The sequence below is a fragment of the Rattus norvegicus genome, chromosome X (genome assembly GCF_021556685.1).
Source record: "Rattus norvegicus strain SHRSP/BbbUtx chromosome X, alternate assembly SHRSP_T2T, whole genome shotgun sequence".
Classification (NCBI taxonomy): domain Eukaryota; kingdom Metazoa; phylum Chordata; class Mammalia; order Rodentia; family Muridae; genus Rattus; species Rattus norvegicus.
In genome coordinates this window covers 66,473,816-66,498,029 of record NC_141554.1, presented here as the reverse complement: position 1 = coordinate 66,498,029, position 24,214 = coordinate 66,473,816, and the positions used below count along the sequence as shown (strand labels likewise).

At 39.8% G+C, this 24,214-nt stretch overlaps 1 protein-coding gene across 1 annotated transcript in view; it reads left to right on the top strand.

Moving 5' to 3' along the window:
• Positions 1 to 24,214, top strand: part of Pdk3 (pyruvate dehydrogenase kinase 3) — a 67,185-nt gene that overhangs the window by 17,667 nt on the left and 25,304 nt on the right. Inside the window, 4 exon segments of the mRNA NM_001106581.2 lie at positions 2,437 to 2,578; positions 8,468 to 8,539; positions 13,290 to 13,474; positions 15,160 to 15,249. Of these exon segments, the coding sequence (NP_001100051.1) occupies positions 2,437 to 2,578; positions 8,468 to 8,539; positions 13,290 to 13,474; positions 15,160 to 15,249 (489 nt within the window).

The window sequence follows — 24,214 nt, the reverse complement described above, 5'->3', positions numbered from 1 at the left end:
TAAGAATACAGATTTATATTTTGACGTAGATAGTAGATCCAATACAGTTAACTATGACAACACCAGTGTCTTTGTGCATATAAAATTAAAATTATATGGATCAATGGGAACAATGTATTTCTGAAGCAAAACTACCAAAATCACCTCTGTAAACTAGCTGTTGGCTGTTCATTTCTGGAATATTACACCCCTTCCCTTCTTACATGGGAACTAGTGTATATGCATCAGAGTGCTAAGGGTAAGTGAAAAAATCATTAGGGATTTACCTACCAAAGACTGTCAGTATACTCATGTAGAATGAAGGAAACAGTGGTTTGAGAGCAATGTTTCATTCTAATTTGTTTAAATACGGAAATGGGGTCCAGGTTTGTGAGGAAGAAAAGATCCACAGATGACTTTCCCAAGCTTTATTTTGTAGAAAGGAAAGGGAGAAATCAGAAAGTGGGTGAAAGCATTAGAAAATACCATGTGGGGACTGGAGAGATGGCTCAGTGGTTAAGAGCACTGACTGCTCTTCCAGAGGTCCTGAGTTCAATTCCCAGCAACCACATGGTGGCTCGCAGCCATCTGTAATGAGATCCAATGCCCTCTTCTGGTGTGTCTGAAGACAGCTACAGTGTACTTGTAGATAATAAATAAATCTTTAAAAAAAAAAGAAAAGAAAATACCATGTGTATAAACTGCTCAGTTGCTGTCTTTTTTGTACAGGAGAAACTTAGAGGAGAGTTCGGAGGAGGGGAGGTGTTTAGAAAGCACTGCTTCCCTCCCTTTCGTCTGGTCTTGGCTCAGTCCAGAGCAGCTTCCAGGGAGTACGGAGCATCAAGGAAGCCTAGCCAGGGCTGGGGGATAGGATAGACCCATGAGTATCACTGAGTGGAGGACCTCGGTTTTGAGTGGTTACATGTTGCCTTTTACTTTGACCCCTGCCTTAAAGATTAGGGTAGCTAAAGTTCAGAGGCGTGGTAAGCCTTAGCAAATGTTTCATAAGCCTACAATGGCTGACTTAGGTCCAGAGGGTGTTTTTCTCCCCAAAGCTCATTATCTTTATCTCACACCTATCCTCAGCCATATGATTGTAGTAGGTTTAGGGAACTGTTCTGGCCACAAAACAGTTGGGAAAGGGGCTCCGGTTTCTCCACTTAGGTATCTAGATGCCTTTTCTCTCATCCTGTTGTTTATGTGAATGCACACCCATCTCCAGACTTCCTCAACCATGTCTTGTCTTTTACTTTGGAAAAAACCTAATAGGTGACCACCTAATCTGTTTATATTAATTATAATGGAGTGGTATAAAATGTTCAGTGCATAATATAGTTTCATAATTTTACATCAGATTAAACATATTTGTCTTGTTAAACGTTTGGTCCTTTCTCTGTGTCAAACTTTCAATTTCCTTCTAGGTTTTTAAAAAATATGGTATAGGGCTGGAGAGATGGCTCAGTGGTTAAGAGCACTGACTGCTCTTCCAGAGGTCCTGAGTTCAATTCCCAGCAACCACATGGTGGCTCACAACCATCTGTAATAAGATCTGATGCCCTCTTCTGGTGTGTCTGAAGACAGCTACAGTGTACTTACATATAATAAATAAATCTTTAAAAAAATATGGTATAGAGTTGTTAGCCATATTGTACAGCATTACACCAGAACTTCTAACCTTAGCTAGGAGCTGTTGATAAAACCCCATCCCATCCCCACTGTCCCCAAGCTCTAGAAGCCATTATTCTAGTGTCAATTACTGCTGTTCCACATGCCAGCTCATGCTCTTCCCAATTTCTATGCCTGCCTTAATTCACTGACCTTCTATGATAGATTTTTCCTTCTTGGACTTGTCACAGTGGGTCATTCTCTGGGAATACATTGTGAGCTGTTTGTTTGTTTGTTTGATTGTTTGTCTGTTTTTTGAGACATACTAGTTGTATGGCTTAGAGCCACTTGTTTGGAATCAGAGCTTCTGCCTCCAGGATGGCAGAGCAATATGTTTCTTTACATTGGAAGACAACTCCTAACAAATGGTTGGTACACGGTAGGCATATTTACAGAATGAACGGGTCATGTCGCCTCCCAGAAAACCACTATGAGTAATAGTGCATTTCCACATTGTACTGTTCTGTACTTGGCAATTTCCACACAGTGTTTATTTGAAAGCAAACTCAAATTATATCCCAGGTCACTTTTATGTTGTGGCCGGTTAATACTAGGTACCTATTTTGGGTTAAGAAAAAAAAACTGCTTTCAAAGTTGCCCCTTAGAATAAATGTTCTTTTTCTCTTCTAATTAAGCTGTTTTCTTAAGCTTACTATTTCAGAGAATGAAAATTTAACTAGACATCATTATATTACTTAATTTTCTTTTCCTGACCAGTGGTAATTCTGTGAACATGAGAGCATTTTATGTCTCTAGATGTTAATTTTATGGAACTTTTTCATCTCTTAATAGGAAGGGATAATGCATGTGAAAAAACTTCATACATGTTTCTGCGCAAGGAGCTTCCTGTGCGACTGGCTAACACCATGAGAGAGGTTAATCTTTTGCCGGATAACTTGTTGAACCGCCCATCAGTGGGATTAGTTCAGAGTTGGTAAGTAAATGCTGTGAACATTTCAGCACTGAAAGCATTTTGCACAGAAGTGTACATTCATTCTGTCTGGGAATGAGGCATTCAGGATAGCTGGGTTTTTACAAGCTTTTCTTTTAACTATTTAAATTTTTTAATGAAAGAATTTTGAACCATAGGACACTTTCTTAACCTTTTATTTTTTTCTTGTTATAGACATGATTGCACATTGAAAAAAATTAGAGAATAAAATAAAGGAATGGCGTTGCAGTGACTAGTATCAGAGGACCTACTTTCATTTAAAAAAAAAAAAGAAGTTGAGGCAGTGTCTCTTGTATCCCAGACTAGCCTTGAATTCCATTTGTAGCCTAGGTGATCTTTGCAGTCTGATCCTCTTGCCTCCTGAGTGCTGAGAGTACACACGTGTGCTACCATGACCAGTTCCTAGGGATTGAAGCAGGGCTTAGACAACAGAGGCAAGGCAAGCACCCCAAATTGAGTTAATGTGCCTAGCTTATTTGCCCTACTTTGGATAGAGAGATGTTTTCTACTTTTAGTAAGTCTCAGCCTTGCCTCTTTTAGTTTTGTTTTAAAGATCTTTCAAGTCATTTATAGGGGAACCTCACATGAAAAAAATAATCAGCTCCACGATGTGTCGCATCTGCTCTATGAAAGGTCTAAGTTAAAGCAAAGTTAAATGGGTTATAGCTCTGATTATAAAGCGTGTATTCTCTAACAGGGAGTGGGGTCTGTGATCCCCCGCCCAGTGAGACCACCGAGTGGGAGGCTGTAAGAAAAGGTGTCATGTTTTTACACAGGGATTTGCATGTTTGGTCTACTCTGCTATACAAAGCCTGGTGGCAATATGTGGAGAAGCCTGGAGGACTGTAAGGACCAGGTGGCACACATATTGCTAAGCAGAAACAGTGTTGAGAACAAAAAAGGAGCAGAAAATGCTGGCTGTGGTCTTGTACTGTTCCTTGATGGGTGGGTGGAGTTGACTGGTGTAGAGCACCAGCTTAAGAAATCACCAGCTTAAGAAAACTAACTCAGTGGGGATCCAGCCCATATGTACAGCCACCAAAACTAGACAATATTGATGAAGCCAAGAAGTGCATGCTGACAGGAGCCTGATATAGCTGTTTCCTGAGAGGCTCAGTCAGAGCATGACAAATACAGAGGCGAACACTAGCAGCAAACCATTGAACTGAGAATAGGGTCCCTATTGGAGGAATTAGAAAAAGGACTGAAGGAGCTGAAGGGGTTTGCAACCCCATAAGAACAACGGTACCAATAAACCAGAGCTCCTAGGGACCAAACCACTACCCAAAGAGTACACATGGATTCCGTGGCTCCAGCTGCATATGCAGCAGAGGATGGCCTTGTTGGGCACCAATGGGAGGAGAAGCCCTTGGTCCTGCCAAGACTCGATGCCCCAGTGTAGGGGAATGTCAGGGTAGGGAGAAGGGAAGGGGTGGGTATGTGGGTCCGGGAACACCCTCCTAGAAGAAAGGGAGGGGGATGGGAAACCAGGAAAGGGAATAACATTTGAAATGTAAATAAAAATATCCAAATATATATATATATATATACTGAAAACTAACTCAAATTCAGAGAGTTTGTGGTGACCTGGCTTCTGATAAAGAATGAACATTCCATGGCTATTCCTCAAGAATATGTTCTTGGTGAAAAGCACTGTTTTATGCAATAACCTTGCATGGATTAGGGATTGACCTAACTCAGATAACAGGGAATGAAGAAATGATGGCACACATACAGAAAAGCTGGAGTCATATGAGCTGTACATTCTGATTGACTTGCACCAACATGAGACCTGAATTAAGGAGGCAGATTTATGGTATATAAGTGAATAAGGTGGCAAGTTTGGCTGTTTTAGGTAGGGAGTTTTTATAGGCAAACAGTCTCAGGCTGTAAATATCTAGGAGGAGGATATTTTCTGTACACACCATGAACATCCACACAGGGACCAGGGCATGGCTTTGCCATTCCAATGGGTCTGAGGCATTGGCATCCTCAAAAGGCTATGCTCCTGTCAACACCATACATTCACACAGGACTTCCTCTACTACCCATAATTGTAGATAGTCTTAGAGGTTCACTGTCAGAAGAGCAACAAGAAGCTCCTATGAGGTGCAGAGTCTGTAGGTTGCAGGAAAGATCAGAGAAACAATGGCTACACATTTGACATTACAGTTGCACTCTTCTCTGGATATTCATACCTTGTTTTAGAAGGAAGGAACAACAAATTCTTGTTTGCATGAGACTTCTTTATTACTTCAAGACCATCATTGAAAATTTGTAGATAATACAAGTCACTGTCAGGGACCACTATGTTGAGGATCCTCGATCGGCAAAGTCATGTCCTTTGATCCAGTAGGTTGTAGCAATTAACCAGTTTCCATCGCTTATGCAGCAGTTACTTCAGGAACTCCGAAGTAAATTACTGCCTGAACTGTTTTCCAACATTCCCCAGTTCTCTGATGCTCCAGACACCAGCCGAGTGTTCAGCCACTCTGTTCAGTCCCGATACTAAGTATCTGAAGTCAGCACAGACCCCACAATGTAAGAGTTCATTTCCCAAAGACGGACATCAATGCCAACTGCAAGCCCTGGATTATCCATGCCTTTGACTGACTGGCTGCACATTGAGTTTCCATGACCCTCTTCTCAGGTTTGATAATTCGCCAGTGTAGATCACAGAGCTCTGGAAGGCGTTTTGTTTATATTTAGGTGGATTGGAAAAGATCCAACTCAGAAAGAGCAAAGTGGAAGAAATCTATCAGACAAGGTGCTGGTGTGGCTTTGTAGCATACATACACTCTCTGAGTGTGTCCCATTGGTACCTCCAGTGGGTCAGTACAAAGCCTTCAGCATCTCCTAATTCTGGAATTTGTATAGAGCTTCATTTTCAGGCCTCGTGCCTCCACAGAGGTTGGGGAGTAGACTAAAACTTTGAGCTCTCTAGTCACTTGTTCATTGTTTGATCCAGATCACAGTGACACTGTCTAGAGCCCCACCCTAAGTGACAGCATTAGAATAACTCAAATGAGAGCAATAGGTGCTTCTTATGAGTAACAAAAGATACCCCTGTCATTCTAGAACGTTGAAGACTTAGCAACTGTACCGGGAACCAGGAGTAAATACCCAACTTCTTTTTGTATTATACATATACACTGGCAAAGTGAGGTATAGACTCTGATTGCTGTGCTAAACCTTCTTTTGTATCCTCTCCATTGTCCGTGTCTACTTCTATTCAGAAATGCGTGCCATTTCTTTTTGTTCATGCACATTCTATTTTGAAAAAATAATTTCCCACTTAAGAATTGTAAGACTAGTGGAAAGAATTGCTATATACCTTCATCTAGCTTCACCAATAACATTTGGCTATATTTGCTCTTTCATAATTCATGTTTGTGTTTTCTTTCCCACCTTGAATGGGGAGAGAGAATATGAATATATATGTGTATGTGTATATAATATGACATACACGTGCATGAAAGAAATGTAAACATTGTCAGGCTCAAAATGGAATTGGTAGCACTAGGGAGTTACTAAGGAAATTTTTTTTGCATGGTTACCTATTAGTGACTAGCACAAGATTCTGGATCTAGAAGTTCATACTCTTGCAACAAAATTACTTCTGTAAGGCCATCTGGCCAGCAACTCTTCATCCTCCACTGCATTCTACCCTTGGTATTAATCATTAGGATCAATAGTTCTTGATTTCAAATATCTGGTGTGATCATTTTTTCTCTAGGAGTCCCCTTGCCTTGGACCTTTTTTTTTTTTCTTTCTTTAATCGTATATTACTAACCTTGTCTTAGGTATTAAAGAGGAAGCAAGATGAATAAAACAACGTCCCTGTTTAACAAAGAACCATTAGAAAAGAAAGGAAAGGCTGGAAAAGGGAGTGGAAAAAGAAGCATGTTGACCCAGGAGAGATTTTAGTGACGGAATCTACAAGGAGGTGCCCTTTTGAACATAGCCATGGCTTCCTGTAGCATGTGCTTTCTCATTGAAAGGCTCTTTCCTAATAAATATCTGTAGTATTTGGATATACTTCAGATTGTTCCTTCTATTGGTTGACATCATATACAAAGTCATTGCTTTTCCTGAAACATTTGGATTGATGTTGATACTATGCTCCTTTGCACCCAAATAACTTTAACACGAATCTCTGGGGGTAACTCTTAGAAAACCATGATATAATTTTCACATTTCTAAGTTTATCATTGACATAGTAATATTTCCTAATAGGTAGTGCTTGTTATTATTTTACTAATTGTCTTAATAATGTTCCTGAATCTTTTTAAAAAATTCCGTTTTGATTTAAGAATCCAGCTTAGGACCATGTATTTGTGTATTCCTACATGGGAAACAGCAACTCCACTGTTCTCTCAGCCCCTGTAGTCTCCCTGCTTTCTTCGCATGCTATGAATCTTAGTGTGATCTTAGATTCTTCTGCATTTCTCACTTTTCTCTTCACAGGATTACCCCTCTGAGAACAGGCAGGAGGCCCACCTAACTTGTTCATGGGTGGCACATCTTATTAAGACTCAAGGATTTTATAATAAACATTTTTCTTCTATTGGCCATTTTTGAGAACTACCATGATCAATTTAGAATCTTTTTTTGACACACATTTCCTCTAGTACATATTGATGAGGTTAATTTTACTCTAAGAAGAGCCTTCTTGTATTCTTAGTGTATGCTTCAGGATTTTCTGTTATTTTCACCAAATGTGGTGGTGTATGCCTTTAATCCCTGAATTCAGGAGTTAGTAACAGATTTCTATGAGTGTAAGGTAATCCTGGTCCACGTAATGAGTTCTAGGCCAGCCATGGCTATCTAATGAGACCCTGTTTCAAGAAAAATTTATGTACTTTTTGAGTAATCAAATTAAGACTTGGGAGTGTTAGGATGCATTTGTAATAACAGACCGTTCAGCTGAAACTGGCCGCTACAACTGGAAGGGCCAGTCATTGGAGTTCTTCCTATTGGTTTGCATTGGAGACATGTGGAGCTATCAGAGCTACATGTTTTGATAGTGTTGGCTTTGTTTTCATGTGAGCTTCCTTCCAGGTGGCAGAGTGGCTGTAGAAGTTACAGGTTTCATAGTTATGTAACACATTGTTCAAAAGCAGAGAAGTCAGTGTGTTTCTCAGAACCTCCCGAAAGTCTTCTGTATATTTCTTTCAGCTTGAATTGAAGCCCTAGACCTGTTCCTCAGTCAATGCCTGGATTCAGGGATGCACTTGGTTCATAGTCTTAGCTATGGACTGTGGGATTAAAGAGTAATATGGGACCCCCATTGAAGGACTCTTAGAAAGGACTGAAAGAGCTTGAAGGGGCTCGAGACCCCATATGATCAACAATGCCAAGCAACCAGAGCTTCCAGGGACTAAGCCACTACCTAAAGACTATACATGGACTGACCCTGGACTCTGACCTCATAGGTAGCAATGAATATCCTAGTAAGAGCACCAGTGGAAGGGGAAGCCCTGGGTCCTGCTAAGACTGAACCCCCAGTGAATGTGATTGTTGGGGGGAGGGTGGTAATGGGGGGGTGGGGAGGGGAACACCCATAAGGAAGGGGAGGGGGAGGGTTAGGGGGATGTTGGCCTGGAAACCGGGAAAGGGAATAACATTTGAAATGTAAATAAGAAATACCCAAGTTAAGAAAGATTTAAAAAAAGAGAAAACAGAAAAAAAAAGAGTAATTATTGATGAGAGAGAAGGGATCTCCTAGAGAAAGGTGGGGCCGCCTACATTTTTCTAGAGGAATCATATTAGCCTGAAGCCTGTAAGCTGCACGTAGGAGTAGGGTAGAGTCTGAGTAATCAGGGAAAGGATGTTAGAGGGGTAGCTCACGTGTTGACTCTTCCTTTTTAGGTACATGCAGAGCTTCCTTGAACTTTTAGAATATGAAAACAAGAGCCCAGAAGATCCACGCGTTTTAGATAAGTAAGTATGATGCCAGTTACCTGAAAGTAAAAGTATCTTGACAAGAGAACATTTCAGTAAATGAACTCATGTTTTTAAGACTGAAGAATTAGAATTCAGGGCTACAAGATGGCTCAGTTGTTAAAGTGCTTCCTGCACGCACAAGCATGCGGGCCTTAGTTTGGATCTGCAATAGTGAGGTGAGTACTGTGGGTGGGTGACAGCCTGCCCGTAATCCTAGTGAGCGCTTGGGAGTCACACTGGGGATCCTCCGAGAAGCCGCCTAGCTAAAGGACCCGAGCAAGCTCTAGATTCAAATGAGAGACCCTGTTTTGATAAATGAGGTAGAGAGTAGATGAGGAAGACAACTGATACTAACCTGGCATCCTCATGTGTGCGTGTACGTTTGTGTATGCACATTCTAACACGAACACTCCCACATATACTACACACACATTTGAGAACACAAATAACTAGAATTCAGACAAAAGTTTTCATTTTCTTGTGGGTAATAACATTGATGGTTTTTTTTTTTAACTTGACTTAAGAATTTAGCAGAGGGCACAAAGAACAATGAAACTTCAGTTACTACTTCATGACCCAGTTGTTAATATAGTAGTCAAGGTGGACTGGGCAGCAGCTTAATGTAAGCATTGTCGGGAATGTTCCATCTAGTGGTAGCTTTAAGATTGCAGTGGCCTCCATATACACATGAATTATCTACCTAATCCATCAACTTAAAAATACTTTCCAAAGTATTACTGTTGAGCTCAGAAGATTGTAGTGATTTTGTTTTGGAGAAACGTGAGTGTTTTTTTTAAATATATACAACTATCTGAATTCTATTGCTGTCATTATGTACAAAGACTGCTGAATTCTCATGTTACCAGAAAATATTTCTGTTTTCTAATTTTGTTTCCCAGCAAACCATAACCCCAGCTGTAAGTAGGGGTTTTTTCCCCCAAGACAAACTATCTCCTTTACCCTAATTTCTTCCTGTTCATAGTATACACAATGAATACTCATGGTAGTCCCACTGTGCTGAGGACTTTTTTCTTATTGTAAGTATAGATTAATCCACATAATCATACGACAAACACTTGACTTGGATGTTCTTCATGAAGAGAACTAGGGAAACATTATACCACACAAAACACCTTGGAGAGTTTTAACCCAGACATGTGAGTTCACAAATAAGGAAATATGGACATCAGCGGTATGGAAGAATGTGTTCAAGGCTGTGACACTGCATAGCAGAGCTAGACCCCTGAGTCATTGTTCCTTTTCCATAGTATGCTGGTTCCTTGCAGTGTACCATATACAGCCAAAAATGCTGCTTCCAGCCAGGAGAAAGATGCTCAGGTTTAGTGGTATTTTATGTAATGGATCTGTGAATGTGAAAAGTACAAGCATTGGGTTAGAGCCATACATAGTTTTTTCCTTGATAGTAGCCACTGCTGTCTGTAACTTTAATTTTTCCAAGCCCTTTTTTTAATGATGGTCCTTAAATGCTTTAACCTCCCTTGTAGCTCAACACCCACTAGAGGTAGTGGGAAAGAACATATACAGGGGAAGTGAACCTGCTTAGAAAAGTTCTTTAGAACAACTCCCCATCTGTGTTTTCTGGAAATCGGCAGTTCAGTTCACAGGTCAGCAGGCAGTGGCAGCTTGATCCACTGGCAAACACCTTATAGAAATACCAACAAGCCAGTTCGGTAGAGTCTGGTTAGCAACAGTGGTGACACGACCTAGCAGAGACAGCCAGGCTTCAGCTTCAACTCAATTCAGCAGGAGGGATAAACAGAAACACTAGGAGTTCTTGGCTGTGCCTCTCTCAGGGAAGCGAACTGGAGGCCCACAAGTGTTGTTCAGCAAGCTCAGCCTCCATTGCTGTCCATTGAGTCCTTTTTACACAACCTCCAAACATCACGGGGCCTCCAAGGGTCTTGCCTCAGTACGTGTGCCTGTCTCAGCTGACATCATCTGCCCAAGTCCACAGCAGCAGGAAGCTGTAAGAAACTGCAGATTTTTACAGAAGGTTTTTTGTAGATTGCTCTTTATGGAGTCCCGACAAATGCAGCTCAACTATGCAGTGTGTGGCAGACCAATACTTAATTTATAAATACATTGGGAAGAGGTACATGAACATTTATCCATTGTAAAATTTCTTGTGAATAATTGTGAGCTTGGACTTTTTTGTTTTGTTTTGAAGACAGGGTTTCACCTGTGGATAAGGCTGGCTTTGCACTCTTAGAGATCCGCCTGCCTATGCTTCCTGAGGGCTGCAGTTAAAGGTGTGCACCACCAAGCCTGGCTAATTGTGAACTTCTAGTTTCAGAGTTTATTCGTCTTTGCTTTCATTGTATGAATATATTTGTTATAGAAATTTTTCATTGAGAAAAGTAAGACTTCAGATAAGTAAAAGAAACTTCTTCCAGATTTTCATTACTAGAAGACAACCTCAGCTAAGGTTTTCTTATGCCTTTATTTTCCCCTAAGCATTCATACTGTATAAGTGTGAAGCTTTTTGTTTTTCGAGACAAGGATTCTCTATGAAGCCCTCGCTGACCTGTAACTCTCTCTGTAAGCCAGGCTGGCCTCCAACTCAACAAAGATCCATTTGCCTCTGCCTCCCAAGTGCTGGGATTTAAAGGTGTCCACCACTGCTCAGAAATTTTATAATTGTTTACAATATAGTTCTTAATAGAGGCCAATAGTTTCATAATACAGTCATGGATCACTCAATGACAGATACTTTAGAGAAATGCTTCATGAGGAAACTTTGTTTATGTGACACTGTAGAGTTCCTCACGGAGACATAAGAGGACTACGACATTACCAAGTGACATAATCTTTTGGGGACACTATTGTGTGCAGTATTTCATGAAAATGTTATTGTGTAGCATGTAGCTGTCAGTACACACACACACACACACACACACACACACACACACACACACAAAAATTGCCTTGTTTGATTTCAATACAGGGTTTCTGTGTCGCCCTGGGTCTCTTGGAACTCACTCTGTAAACCAGGCTGGCCTCAAACTCAGAACTGCCTGCCTCTGCCTCCTGAGTGCTGGGATTAAAGGCATGTGCCACCACCACCTGGCATTTACCTATACTATTAATTCTTCTACAGATAGGTCACACCATTTGAACCCACTAATGTTGAGTTTTATCCTGGTTTGTAGTTTTTAATACCTTTTCATGTGTATGCGAATATGATACATTGCATAGGTATTTGTATCTGAGAAGATGTGTGTGTCATTGTGTGGATGAAGAGATCAGATGACAGCCTTGGGTGCTGGTCTTTGCCTTCCGTGTACCGGCTTCCAGGGATCCAAACTCTGGTCAGCAAGCTCACACAGCATGTGCGTTTATGCACCAAATCATCTTGCTGGCACAAATTGCTCTAAAAACAGCATTTGTTTTCTCTTTCTCGCACCACCCCCCAATTCTCTGTGTATATGAGTATACGTGTGTGAAAAGCAGTTTTTAAAAACAGCTATTTACCTTGTCCAGTTGTTTCCCTAGTGTTGATCTTAGAAGTGGAATTATCTTCTTTGGACTTCAGATGTATTTGGTTAAATTGCCCTTAGAAAATGTTCCATTCAGCGCCCACACACAACCTTCACTGGTTGTTATTTGCCATTCTAATAAAGAATGTTTTACTTTGCTTTTGTGCTGGTAAATTGATTGGCACTGTGCATGCTTTTTCATAGATTTTTCCCACTAAGATCCTTTTCCTAGTTTTCCAATAGGATGTTCATCTTAACTAAGTATATGAACTTTGATTTCTTCTCTTATGCATAATGTAGGCTTCTGCAATTCTGCAGTTATGTTCTTTGTTTCTTTTCATTGTGTGTTTCTGTCCTTGGTAATAAGCTGAGAACAGCCTCCTTTATCCCAAAGTTATATACTTAATTCAGCTGATTTTCTTTTATTATTTCTGTGATTTCACTCTTAACATTTTTATATTTTTAAAAAGAAATTAATTTTTGTGTATGGTTTATTTTTTTCTCCCTGCCCCTTGTGTATGGTTTAAATGGCTTATGTGTACATGTGTCTGTACTGTGTGCATTGATGTGGATGTGTATGTGTGTGTGTGCATTTTCATGTAGAAGTCAGAGGTTGACACCGGGTATTTTCCCGGATCACTCTCACCTGATTTTTTCAGATAGGCTCTCTCACTAAGCAGGGAACTTGCTGTTTTGACCAGACTGGCTAGCCAGCAGTCCCCTGGGATCCACCTATGTCTACTCCCCTGGCTCCGGGGTTATAGAGATGAGCTGCCAGACCTGGCTTATATGTGGCTACAGATCTTCACCACTTCACCATTCCCCAATCAGCTCCTCACTATTCTTACATTTCTCATTCTCTTGGAGCTTAAGGCTTGAAATTGGTATATATGGTTTAAATTGTTAGCCCTCTGGCCCAATCAGTTCAATTATTTCCTTACTGATTTACATTTTTTAGTCAAAAAAAATTTATAGAACCCCAAATGTTAGTACATTCCTAAAAATGTATTTGAACTTGTTTTTTAAACTTTACTAGAACCTTTTACTTCATATAGCTCTTAATTTCAGTTGTAAGTTTCAAGCTAAAGCTTGGGCTAGGTTTTAGCGTTTATGGTTACTTCCTTTTACTATCTAGTGAGAGGAATGTTTCTACTTATAGAGTACCAGCAGGTAACTAGACAGAGGTGGGGGGGGTGGGTTCCAGCCCATGGAATATGAACTTAACCATATTGTGTTTCCTTCCCACACAGCTTTCTCCACGTTTTGATAAATATCAGAAACAGACACAATGACGTTGTTCCTACAATGGCCCAAGGCGTGATTGAGTACAAGGAAAAGTTCGGGTTTGATCCATTCATTAGCAGTAACATTCAATATTTCCTGGATCGGTTTTATACCAACCGCATTTCTTTCCGCATGCTTATTAACCAGCACAGTAAGTTGGGTTGTTTTGGGTCCAGTTTTGAACAGGTAACCATATTGATTTTTCTGAAAACTTCTTTTGCTTCACTTTTAGTTTACTGACTTAGACTTTTGGCTGTAGAAATTTCATTTCTAGTTCAGTTTTTCTTAAGTGAATCCTTCCTATTACAAAAATCTGTTAGTCAATATTCTTGATTCAAAGTTGTCCTTGGAAGACATTTGTGATGCTTATATTATAGGTGGGGCCACTGGCTGCCTTTCAAAGGCTCTGCTGTTACATTTCTATGGAGTCAAGGGACTGGCTTGAATGCAGCCACATTAATTTCTCAATAATTTAAATTGTATGGGAGTATTTTTCTTTTATTCCACAGTGATAGGTAAACTCTTGATTTTTAATTAGTCCATGATGCCACACTGAGAGTTTTAGTATACTCTCCATGGTAATAGATGTGGGGTGAGGGAGAATATCTAAAATTCTTTCAGCACAACAAACTTCCTGACTGATTTCCAGTACTGTCACCTTGGTTGATTTTCTTAATTCTAAGAAAAAGCATGCACATATTTGCAGTTATCCTTGCTGAATCAGAGTGCACAAAGCATTTGTAATTCATTTGACTTATTTAGATAAGCAAATGTTATAGAACTATTAATACATACTTATAGCCAGGCAGTGGCAGCACATATCTTAATCTGAGTACTTGAGTGGCAAGAGACAGGCGAGCCCTAGGTTTGAGGCCAGCCTGGTCTAGAGAGTAAGTTTCAAAAGAGCCATGTCAACACACAGGGAAACCCTGTCTTAAAAAAAACAAAACCAAAGAACATATTTATATATATTTTTAGAAACATGTATGACAATTTATAGAAAAAAAACTAAATCCAAGCCAGCTGGTTTACTAGATAGTGGCAGTTTCCTTATCAAAGCATATTTGAGTTCACATCTGTAATGCATATGTTTTATTGTTGGTCAAACTCACGCACTTCTCGTTTCCCTATTTTTAGTAAGTTTGAACTTTATGTACTGGCACACACCAGTATTTACCATTTTTCATAATCTCAAGTCATTCCTATTTTGTTTAGGTATTTATTCTCCTTTTGTGGAGTCTAAGTTATTCCCAAGTTTTGATTTATTTAATATAAAGTATACCTATAAAATGTTGACTTGTGTCGCTTTTATTCCTTTCAGCTTCTTTAGGCTTTTATTGGGGAATAAAAATCTGCAGCTATCGTGTAGAGTAAAATGGAATATTTTTCTAAAACTATTTGCACAAATACTGTTTGTGTACACAGAATTGAAAAAGATCCTCTGTGATGGAGGCAGTGCTGCCAGTCAGGCTCCCTCGCAAATGGCCCACGCTGCATGTTGGAAATATTTAGTGATGCAATAAATGACTGCAAGGGCTGATTGAGCCCCCAGGGAGGTAACCAGCCAAGCATGGAAGTCTCTTGATCTAGTTATCATCGGCAGAGGAAGAAAGGATTGGGCCCCTGACATGCCCGTGACTGATGGGACTTAAAGTACATCCCTTCCCTCTTTTCCCTGATGTAACCCCCTCCCCCAATCAGAGTATTACATTACTCTGTCATTGTGGGTGCCAAAATGATTCTAAGAGGATCATTGTGACGGAAACTTATTTCTGTGCTTGACCATATCAGCTTGCCGTGTATCAATCCCTTTCCTTCTGTTTTGTGTTCATTTAGCCCTTCTGTTTGGTGGTGACACTAACCCCGCTCATCCGAAACATATAGGGAGTATCGATCCCACCTGTAATGTAGCTGATGTGGTGAAAGGTAAGGAGCCAGCCCAGTGGCACTGACCATGGCAGAAATACCATTGGGGTTTATTTGAGGCAGCTCAGCTGTGGGGTCATGTTGCTGTGTACTCTATGATTTGTCAGACCATATTAGGCCTAAACCAGTTAATCCAAATATGAAATATTTCTAGATCAGGGAAGAACGAATAATTTCTAATGCTCATTCACCAGTTTTTATTTCATTGGTAAGGGTTGTACTTGTATTTCTTAAATAGTAAGCATTTCAGGAAGTTCTAGATTTGAGTTGCCACCATTTTAATTATTCTCTTGTTCTAAAATGAGTCTGCATTTATATTTGCCACATGTATGTGTCTTTATCTTACATACTTCTGGTCTTATAAGCTGTACAGCAAGTGAGCTGACCTGGATGGACACTATGTCAAGTATCCCCAGGGTACAAGAGGCCAGGTACTCATAAATCCCTGGTACACTGGGGACTTTGAGTTTGAGTGTCCAGTTCCCATCATTCATTTAAAATAAATGCTGAATGCTGTGTCAGGAAAGCTCGGCTGCCCGTGACCCAGCAGGTTCCAGCACTTCTTAGTTTAGACTGTGCAGACTCATGTTCCCAACCTGTCTCCTTCCCCAGATTGCATTTCCTCCTCTGCTCTCATCTAGCCTTAAACCCTCAGCTGGCACGTTGGCATGGTCATCCTTCGTCCTGGTTTTCATCAGGGACCGGGGTTGTTCTGTAGCAAGCATTGCTATGATAGCCCGTGCAGTATATTTTCCAGGTGCTGCCTGTGTCTGTGTTCGGCCAGAAGACATTTCCTCACATCATTTCCGTTTTAAGGCAACTAGGTCCAGCTGATACATATGTGCCTTTTCTCTTGAGCTGTAATTGATGCAAGGCCAGGGAATATGTCTTGTTTGATAACTTTTAAGAACCTTGGAGTGTCTGTAGAAATAGAAAATCTGTAAATATTCTGTGGCTTGATAAATTTTAGACATTCAAAGTTGTTAAATAAATTTTATTATTAAAAATTTGGGCACTTGGTTATGGTGGCACACATCTTTAATCCCAGCACTCAGGGAGGCAGAGGCAGATGGATCTCTTTGAGTTTGAGGTCAGCCTGGTCTGCAGAGTTCCAGGACAGACAAAGTTACACAAAGAAACCCTAACTGGAATAACCAACCAACCAACCAACCAACCAACCAAACAAACAAACAAACACTACCATGACCACCACAACAAAAAGCCCAAACAAACCAAAAGTGGGCTGAAGAGACAGCTCAGCTGTTAAGAGTATTTACTGTTCTTGCAGAGGACCTAGATTTTTCTTCCCAGCACCCACATAGTAGCTCACAACTGTCTAGTTTCAGTGCCCTTTTCTGACTTCCTCTTCTGATCATAAGTATGTATGTGCATAGCCATCCATGCAGGCAAAACACTCATACACATGAACTACAGGTAACAAATATTTAAGAATGTGTAGGGGGCTGGAGAGATGGCTCAGTGGTTCAGAGCATTCAGTCTTCCAGAGGACCCAGGTTCAATTCCTAGCAACCACATGTCAGCTCACAAACTATAACTCCAGTTCCAGGGATCCAACATCCTTGCACAGACATACGTGCAGACAAAACAGCAATGCACATGAAATAAGAATAAATAAATTTTTAAAAATAAAGATAATTTTAAATAAAAAAATAGTACACACTGGAATTAACTAGCCCCAAAGTCTACTTTCATAGGTGTGATATTGATATGGTGGTGACATTTTAGTCATAGCTTTAGAGCTAGAGCTTCAAGAGATACTTTCAAATGTCTGTACATGGATGTACATGTATGGAATACCATGAGAGAAGATGGGGAATAGAAAAGACTGGGCCTATGTGAAGAATGTGGTGGCTCATTATATATTGTGGTTTGCACTTTGATACGTTTGAAATTCTTCATGATAGAGTTTTGAAAAGCACTCATTTTTATTATCTCATGCTTTTCTTTACAATGTAAAGTCTTTGACTAAGCTTTAGGGAGGATATATGTGAGGACCAGTGGAATTTGATAAGTATTAGGAGTTTTATGAAACTTAACAATTTGTACCGTACAGAAAGATTAAGCATTGTTAAAGTGCTTGTGTCATTCAAGGAGGACTTCTCCTGTGACTTGTCGCTTAAAGTTGAAAGAACTTGTGTTCTATGACTGTTACCATCAACATTTTTCTGTTGTTTAATATGTATTAACTACTGGTATTGTTGTATGATCTCCAATCTATGCCACAAACTGTATTATTCCTAGTGACTTTTATGCCAAAAACTAACTGGAAGAATATTCAGAATAGTGCAACACATGTTTGAAGGGAAGTGAAAGGCCTGAAAGTTTATTCCTGAGTCTCCTAGTCTCGCTCTGCCAGCCAGCTTTCTATTGCTGTGAAAAAAATACTTGAGGAAATCAATCCACTTATAGGAGAAACTATTTGTGTTGGTTCAGTTCCCAAAGTTTCAGTGCACTGTTGCTTGGCCCCATCATTGTGGGCCTGTGACAATGTGTAATATCATGACTGTGAATGTATACCAGAGCAAAGCTTCTTGTTTTACCGTAGCTGGAAAACAAAATGAGAAAGGGGCCAGAGTCCCAATATGACCTAACTTCCTCACTCTCTTTTCCCCAGCCCTCCTAGGTTCTTTCCAATAGCACCACAAGCGAGAGGCCATTTAATGTCCTTCAGGGGACGTTTAGGATTCAACAATGTAAACTATCAGTTTTCTTTGTTTATTTTATTTATAGCTCCCGTCTCTTTTTCCTCATTGTTCCAGTACTCACAGCTTATTTTTGTTATGCTAGGGATAGAACTGTGGGGCCTTAGACATGGAGGGCAAACACTTTACCCTTGAGCATCACTCCCAGCCTTCTTTATACTTTTTATTTCAATACAGGGTTTCACCAAGTCTACCAGGCTGGCCTTGAACTCACTCTACATGGACTACAGAACTTGTTGCATTCCTTCTGCCTTGGCTTTCTTAGTAGCTGAGATTATAGGCCTACAGCACCAGGCACAGCCCACTCAGAACTTTATCTTTGCTCTTTTCAAAAAGAATTCTTTTCTCACATCCCGACCTCAGTTTTCCCTCCTTCCACTCCTCCCAGTGATCCCACACCTTCTCTCTCCCCCAGATCCTGTCCTCCTCCATTGCCCTTTAGAAAAGAGCAGCCCTCCCAGAGATATCAAGGGAACATGGCTATCAGGTTACAATGGGACTAGGCACAAATCCTTATCAAGGCTGGATAAAGCAACCCACAAGGAGTCAGAGACAGCATCTACTCCCACTATAAGGAGCCCCCTAAAACAGCAAGCTGTACAACCATCACATATATGCAGAAGACCTAGGTCAGACCCATGCAGGCTCTGAGCCTCTGTGAGCCCTGCTTAGATTATTCTGTGGGACTTGTTCTCATGGTGTCCCCGACCTCTCTGGCTTTTACAGTTTCTCCCTGCTCTTCCACAGAATCATGCCAGCTCCACCTAGTATTTGGCTGTGGGTCTCTAGGCATTGATCTATGGATACAACAACATCATTAGGAGTAATTTCATTGTTTTTGTTTTGTTTTGTTTTGCCAGTCAGTTTTAGATCTCTAAGCTATCTAACCTTGGGTTCCTGTCCATCCAGGACATCTGCCACTCCCTTTAACTTTCTGCCTAGTATATTGCAAATAAGTTCACTGTATTCAATTGTGTGTTTTGGGAAGAAGCATAACTAAAGCCTCTAAAGCCTAGATCCTTGGTGAAGGTCTATGTTGTGACTGTGACTCCCTATACTCCTTTGTCATTCTACTTTCCCCAGTAAAGCACACATACACACACACACACACACACACACACACACACACACACACACACACACACACACATCCTACCACCATACTTATGAGGAGAGGCAGGAAGACTAGCAGTCTCTGTTCTGTGCATCTTTCAGTAGTTTTCCTCTTTTAGTAGTCGCTTAAGTTAAATGGCATTGGAGGGCGGTTTCAGATCCCAGAGGGTACATTGCTGCAAAGCCAAGTCTACACAATGAACTGTATGGCAACCTCCCTTCACATCAAAGTGCTTTATAAGGGTCTACATTTATACAACTTTGTTTTTATAATACTGGAGATTGAACCCAGAGTCTCACATGCAAACGCCCCACAAGTGAACTATCTTCTGATCCTCTTTTCATTTTTTATTTTAGAACAAGGTCTTGTTAGGTTGCTGGACTTGCTCTGCACTCAACTCTGTAGCCCAGGTGGGGCTTGAACTTGCCCTTCTGCCTGTGCCTCCAGAGTAGCCGGTATTGGAAGCCTGCACCACCAAAATACTTTTTTTTTGCTTCCTTAGCTGTGAAGAGTTTGCATGGTTTAAGCATAATGAAATGTCCATCCCAAATGACCCTGTGTACATGTGTATTCATGTCCTCCTGTGTGCACACTTGTATTTTATGGCCTTCACAAGTCTTAACTAAAACCGATTCCATAGTTAAGCCCTTTGAAACAGAGTACAGAAAATTTTTATGTAGAAGGATAGGAACACAATTTTTGTTTTTGACTGGACAGTTGTATAAATATATAAGTAGGGGTTCACCCAGCAAAATAGCAACCGAATATTCAGACCTCTCTGTGTATGCCTCCTCATCACTTAGTCAGCACATTGATTTCTACCTTTAAACATCTGTAAATTACACCGTCAGGAGTGAATGCTAGAGTTAGTATTGTAAGGCAACTCCTGTCATCCTTTGGAGGGGATCTTCTGCGTTGTTCCTTCTTTGTCCTTTTGTTGTAAGAAAGCAGACAATCTAATGGGCAGTCCTATGACGAGAGTATTTTAAAGATGCCAACTTAAAGCTTTGCTTTGGTACAAAAGTTAACTTTTGCAGTCTTGCTAAGTTTTCTGTGTCATTTTATATGTCATCATTGCTTAGCATGATAGCATACAAATGACCTCCTGAGTGCATGCTATTATTATAGATTAGAAATAATATCCTATGCTCTCAATTTGGCCTCCTTAGATTGCAAGTAACAGACTCACTCTAGTTCTAGAAATAGTTTATTAAAATAACTGAGTAGGTCCTTTGGTTAGGACATGAAACACTTTATGGTCAGAGATACAGATACTGGGACTGGGAAACAAAAATACCAGATTCTTTTCTTAGATATCTTGAAACTGAAGTTGCCAAATTAAATGATGGCCTCTGTACTTGCCTCCCCCTTTTTTTGTATGCTTTGGTTAACTTGAACCCACTTAAGACAATGCCAAGCACACTAAGCTTTCCTACATCATGATACTTCTCGGTGCCCTTTTGACTTATGGTCCTGAATGTGTCATCTTGAGTTTCCAAAAAGTAGATTTTCTTAACTTCAGTTCATTTTTTTTCTTACTTGTGACAACAAGTTTTAATATTCTGGCCGAGGGTAGCCTGGGGATTCATTCGGTTAGATGTTTTGTCTGTACTTCCCCAGCTCACTGTTTATAAGGATCTACTGCTTTGGAAAACTAGTGGGTTCCATTTAGGATGGATTTTGAGTAATATTGCTTTAGATTTCTTTGTAATTTAAGGGGTTTCTAAAAAGTAGCATATTGGTTCGGGAAATTGCTTTCTAGGGGAGCACATGGGTCATTGTGATCTATTGTAAACATTCACCATAGGTGGCCAGGATCAAAAAAGTACAGGTGGTGGTGAGGGTATAGCTGACACATCAGCCTCATCTTAAGTTACTACAAAGTAGGTGTGGCTCAGTGAGCAAGTGCGGATATGCAGGAGGAGGACTAAATTGTGTTTATTTTGTTCTTTATTTAGGATTTTCAAGAAAGGCTCTCATGTAGCCCAGGCTAGCCTTAAATTTCATATAGCCTAGGATAATCTTCAACTCCTGATCCCTTTTTCTTCACTTTCTAAATGCTGGGATTCCAGCTGTAGCCTACCACTCCTCATATGGGAGCATAGAGAGCAAATTCATTTTAAATTTGTAAATTATTATTTTCTTCTATGTGTGTGGGTATATTTTATATTTCTGTGCATCATGAGTGCCTGGTACCCACAGAGACCAGAAGGGAGAGTTAGATCTTCTAGAACTGAAGTTACAGATGGTGATGAGCTGCTATGTAGGTGCTGGGAATTCTAGAAGAGCAGCAGTTAACAAGGAAATTGGACGTTTTAGGTGTCTTTGGTTTGTCAGGGTAGTTTGAAAGCACCTACTTTTGTTGTTTTGCTTACCCTTATATTATTATCACATGAAAATAATGGCGTGGTGTTGTTTTGTTAAAAAGAAAAAGAAATCTTGAGGCTGGAGAGGTGGCTCAGCAGTTTAAAGCGCCGAGTGCTCTTCCAGAGGTCCTGCTGGATTCAGCCAGCACCCGCATGGTGGCAACAACCATTTACAAAGCCAGTTTCAGGGAGCTGATGCCCTCTTCTGGCTTCTGTGGGCACTGCATGCATACAGTACACATGCAAAACACCCATTCACATAAAATAATAAATAAAAAGGCAGAGCTCAAGAGATTGCAGTTATAAAAGTGCTTGCCATACAAGTATTGAAGACCCTAAGTTCATTGTTCCCAGATCCTATGTAAAGCATCTGTCTCAAACAAGGTGGAAGGCAAGGACTGACCCATGAGATTGTCCTCAGACTTTACTGTGTAGTGAGGCATGTGTGTTTGCTCTCACACACAGAAGCATGCACACACACTTGAACAAACACACGTAAAAGATGAATAAAAATGTCTTTTCATGACTTTGTAATCTTTTATGGCTATTCATGTGTACTTTGTTCTGACAGGAGTTTTAAGCTTGAGTTTCTAAGATTTTTCTTTATTCTGTAAAACTTAAAGTTATTGTCTCTGACATGTTTATTTTAAAATTTCCAGTACTCCAGTTCTAGCTCCTTATGTCTGTAAATGAGTGGGTTAGGCATAAAATCTGGGAGACTGCTATGATAGATTTGGAGTAGAGAAGTCTAATCAAATAACCTCTATAATCTGTTAACATTCCTTACGATATTTCTGAAAACGACTTCATGGCTAAAGATGGATCTTCTGAAAATACCTATTACCATTGCAACCGTTTGTAATGCAGAGACTATCACTTATGCTTACTGGCAATAATAATAATTCCCTGTGTTTTCTTTTCAAGATTAGCTATGAATACTGACTGAAATATAGTATAGGTAAAAACAGTTTGGCAATAGCTTTTCAAAAAAAATCTGATTTCTATTTTTAAAATAGAAAGTTTTTATTAGAGAACTTACTGTAAAGTGAGCTTACAGTAGGTGAAACCAACATGTCCAGACCAAGAGCTGTGTTTTGGCTGTTGGGATTTTTTAAAGTGGTTGTAATTTATGTTAAATTACTTTACTTAGGAAAAGAATGTGCCATTTCAATGCTGCGAAACATCTAGTAGCTCCATGTTCATTTATGTCACGGGAGAGACAGTACAGAAATATCTAACATAGCCTTGAATTTTCAAGCAAGGGGTCACTAAATCTAGATTTTCTCCATAATTACATGGCTAGTCTGGAACTCACTACGTAGACCAGGCTGGCCCCAAACTCAGAGATGGATCCACCTGTTTCTGCCTTCTACCCCTGAGTACTGAGATTAAAGCCATATGGTGGCGTACTTGCTGATTCTTGTTTAAGTCTGTCCCTAGACCTCAAAACAGAAATATCACTTTGGAATTGCCAGGGGTTTATTTTACAACCTGAACTCTTTTTACACTTGGCCTCACCCAAAAGGCTAATAGGTAATCACTTACACTCTTTAACTTTGCTAATCCTTTGTTACTAGTCTCGGACTCTAACCTCCAGTCTAACTAAAAGAAACGCCTTCTGTTAGCATAATTGACCGAATAGTGAAAACTTTATCATTGGCCAGGGGATTGTTCCATTGCACATGCTTTATTTTTTGCTTTTGTAGTGTTTGTCAGATGTATGTATGTATTTTATCCAAAGCTTTTAGTATCCTATTAGAATTTATGCATATTAATATACATTTTTATTAGTAATACTCCCAACATCTGTTGATTGGCTGATGTGTGAGTCTACATTGCAATGTCTTAAGATTTACAAGAATAGTGAAATAATGCTTAATTAAGCACTGATCCACTACATACTAAAAGTATTTTCTTTCATATATGGTCTTAGGAGCCATATTAAGTTTGAAGTTGGCTGTCCTCCATACACTGTATATGCCTAGCATGTTTTTAGTGTGTCTGTACTATACCCATAGTAATGGCAGAGCTAATGCTGTGGATAATTCTAACACTTACCAGGTTTAGTTTCTGTCACTATTTTATACTAAAAGAAGTTCAATACTTAAACATTATTATATATCTGGAGGAGTTGTGGCTTACTTACTTTGTATATAGATAGTGAAGCATTATAAATTTCAGTATTTGGGGTCTTAAAAGTTCATGGTCAGCTTTTGTGCTATCACGTCACTAGGTGGAGATGTAGCATTGTTTGGTGGACTAGCCAAAGCGAAAGAGCTGATGGCTGCTCGCTCTCGCTCGCTCGCTCTCTCTCTCTCTCTCTCTCAAAACATAAGAATTTTTACATATAATTGAGGTTAATTATGTCCTAGGGAAAATTTGTAAATTTAGTGTAGTTTAAAATTCTTTTTTAGAGTAAAAATTCAACCCTATTTTAATGTCTGTTTTCACACTTCTAATTTTTAAAGTTATTTTCCATTCTTACTGCTATTGCTTTTTGTTTTCTGTTTGTTGTATCTTCTCTGAATTAGTCTGATGTCTCTGGTACTTAATTCTAAAGGTTTAAAGAGATGTGATTTTTTTTTAATGTGTGGACAGATAATATTAGAGGATTAGAATATGAAATGCTAATTTGGTAGCAATGCAAGGTAAATAAACTTAAGAGTCTGAACATACCCTGCTCTTACCTTTGCATTATTTTAAGGTGTTTACTGTCAAATTTTAACATTTAAATTCTCCGGAGCTTATTTCTCTTCCTTTCT